This window comes from Bidens hawaiensis, unplaced genomic scaffold, assembly GCF_021521415.1.
Source record: "Bidens hawaiensis isolate Kalapana, Puna unplaced genomic scaffold, B.hawaiensis_p1.1 tig00035560_1, whole genome shotgun sequence".
Lineage (NCBI taxonomy): Eukaryota > Viridiplantae > Streptophyta > Magnoliopsida > Asterales > Asteraceae > Bidens > Bidens hawaiensis.
In genome coordinates this window covers 184,980-188,301 of record NW_027505377.1, presented here as the reverse complement: position 1 = coordinate 188,301, position 3,322 = coordinate 184,980, and the positions used below count along the sequence as shown (strand labels likewise).

The 3,322-nt window shown below is 33.9% G+C and overlaps 1 protein-coding gene across 1 annotated transcript; it reads left to right on the top strand.

Moving 5' to 3' along the window:
• The first annotated feature begins 709 nt into the window (after window positions 1-709).
• Window positions 710-2,513, top strand: LOC143612804 (transcription factor MYB106-like). The gene is made up of 3 exons (XM_077086705.1): window positions 710-1,012; window positions 1,143-1,272; window positions 1,491-2,513. Exons 1-3 carry the CDS (start codon window positions 880-882, stop codon window positions 2,374-2,376), a joined length of 1,149 nt encoding a protein of 382 aa, XP_076942820.1. The 5' UTR covers window positions 710-879; the 3' UTR covers window positions 2,377-2,513.
• The last annotated feature ends 809 nt before the right edge of the window (window positions 2,514-3,322 follow it).

The following is a 3,322-nucleotide window of genomic DNA, read 5'->3' as shown; positions in this document are numbered from 1 at the left end:
TTAGTACGGTTCCATTGATGTTTGCTCGGTATCAATTTGGTACGGTACCAAGATAGTTAGGTATACAACTTAAACTCATAGTTGATATATTATTCAACGACCCTAAACACACATACTAATCAAGTAACTAATTTCCAAAAGATCCATCAAATGACAACAACCATTTTGATGACATCTTTTAATTATATGTGACAAAAAGTGAGTTTAAGGTAGATTTATCATAAACAACACACCACTTGATATTAAAAGAAAATGCTTATTTTGAAAGTGACTTATGATTTAAAAGTTGTGGATTTAGTTTCACTCTTTGATACACCTTAAAACAAACAACTAGTATACTTTAATCACTTTTGACCTAAAATATAGTATCATTGTGTATCTAATAAGGTGCGCATCAATCAAAATTTTTCTCGTTTTATGTATTCGGATACCCCTGTCTGAACAAATATTACGATACCCTTAGGTCCAAAAAAAATTTTAGGATACCTTTGAATTAATTTTCTAGATACGCCACTGAATTCAATGCTTACTCTCCCTCAACTTGATGATGGCAGAGGAATGACTAGCTGGACAACCCTCTTAAATATATGAACTGCATTATTCAGTTTGTTTATTAAATTACCCTATGTATAGTTATTACTTCTGAAAAAATCATAACCATAAAATAAATTATATTCCTGAGTATATAATCATATGGTATTTGAAAAAATCATAACCATAAAATAAATTATATCCCTGAGTATATAATCATATGGTATTTATGGTAGTAGTCTTTAAGAACATATAGAGGGGTGTAGAAGGTGTAGTTTTGCAAGTATATAAAGAGAAGCTTGTTGTGTAGCTTGTTTAGTCATTTGGTATTCAAACCAATATCGTCGAATGGGTCGATCTCCTTGTTGCGATAAGGTCGGTTTGAAGAAAGGACCCTGGACTCCGGAAGAAGATCAAAAGCTTTTAGCTTATATTGAAGAACATGGCCATGGAAGTTGGCGTGCTTTGCCTACAAAAGCTGGTTTTACTTCTTTTACTTGATTATTATTATTATTATGAACTAGTAGAAATTTATTAGTTTGATATGATACAATGCTAGCTAGCAACATCTTGTGTGATTATGCAAGTGTTGATGTGAAAATATGTAACAGGCTTGCAAAGATGTGGAAAAAGTTGTAGGTTAAGATGGACGAATTATCTTCGACCAGATATTAAGAGAGGCAAATTCACTGGTCAAGAAGAACAAACAATCATTCAACTCCATGCGCTTTTGGGAAATAGGTAATGTGATTTCTAGTCTTTTGAGGGTGTTGTTTTTATTGTCCAAGACAGTCTCCATCGTGGCCTTTCATCGTTCGTGCGGAAGATGTGAGAGGAAAGGAGACAAAGAGTGACTCATGCACCGACATAGAGGCGAGGCATGCCGCTTGTGAAGTGGTTGCGATGGAGATGGTCTAATAAAACAAATCTAATATTGTATTATGTTTGTGTGTGTTTAGGTGGTCAGCGATAGCAACTCACCTACCAAAAAGAACAGATAACGAGATCAAGAATTACTGGAACACTCATCTCAAAAAGAGGCTGATGAAAATGGGGATTGATCCGGTTAGCCACAAACCAAAAAACGATACCCTTTTGTGTATTGATGGTCAATCTAAGACTGTGGCTAATTTAAGTCACATGGCCCAATGGGAGAGTGCTAGGCTCGAGGCTGAAGCCAGACTAGTCAAACAGTCTAGGCTTCGATCCTCAAGCCCAACTGAAAAGATGGTAGGCTCAACTGAATCATCGCCAATGACTAATAAATTGTCTACACCTATATCCGGGGCACCTACTAGGTCATGTCTTGATATACTGAAGGCGTGGAATAAGGTTTGGGGAAATAAACACAATGACATTAATAAGGTGAATGGAAACGGAGATTTGGAATCACCACCATCTAAAATTTCCTCCACGGGCGTAAGAGAAAGCTCGGCTAACTTTTTCGAGTTTGTTGGTGGGCACTCGTCAGGATCTTGTGATGATGGGAACACAGGCGAAGAATGTGATGATGAATGGGAATGCAAAGACGAAAATAATGATCATATGGTGAATTCCATTCCAGGGTTCAACGGAATTAGCATGCAACCCAACGCAGATGATCATAACGACGGAAATCAACAAATGCCTAATGGCAGCTTCCTAGAGAGTTTTACGGATCTTCTACTAAGCAGTTCAAGTACTAGTATTCCTCGTGTTCATGAAACCGAAGGTGAGTCAAATGCTGCTCACGAGGCCACTGGAGTCAACGACATTTGCTACGAAGACAATAACAAGAATTACTGGAATAACATTCTTGATTTGGTGAATTCTTCACTACAAGATCCACCTCTAGGGTTTCCTTAGTTTTCAAATAGTTTAATGATGTAATAGTTACTATTATAAGCCCTTTTCATTGTGTCAAATGCTATATTATTTACTACTAAAGTTGAAAGTGATTTTAAAGTAACTTTTTTAGAAAATTAAAAGCTTTGGTCCAAACTAGTGTTTAATTTCGATTTTAATGCTTTTATTGTACTTGTACTCGTTTTTTTGCTATAGTTTCACATGCATTGCTTTCCATTATTTAGTCCTATTAAATGAGACTCTTTATAAAGAAAACACATGGACGATTGGATGAATCATGAATATAATACAAATATAAAAATATCATTATGTAGCAAATAACTTAATATATATTTATAGTATTACACAATAAAGAGATGTCATAAACATTATTAATTTCCTACTTGTATTTTTGTTATAAAAATGCATACAAGGTAATGGTGCTATTAATAATAAATAAACTTTAAAACATATAGATACATAAACAAATGTTAATAAACGTAAACGATACATGTGTTCGTGTTCGTGTTCCATTTGTTAATTTTAGTTTGTTTAGAGGCTACTCTTATTTTTATGGAGAGTGAGTATATATTTATATGTATGCAAGAAAGTGATAATTATTTATGACATTTAATAATATAATAATAAATAGTATCGATGAATTATTACAAGTGCATTTATAGTTCGGATGGGATGGAACGCATTTATAGCTGTTGGTTTCACGTCACATTCTAAATATTCAATAAAAATCCAAGGGATATCTTCATATTTTTATGTACAAAAAATTCTAACTTGTTAGTTTTTTTATTATATAACGATGACGTTTAGAAATATATTGGTTTATAGTTTATGACAACGTACCTTACACATTTTATATATGTAAGATTTGATATTTCTTACCCGCTAATATTATTTTATTCATCACGATTCAAATCAGGGGCGGAGTATACTTAGGGCCCGGGTAGCC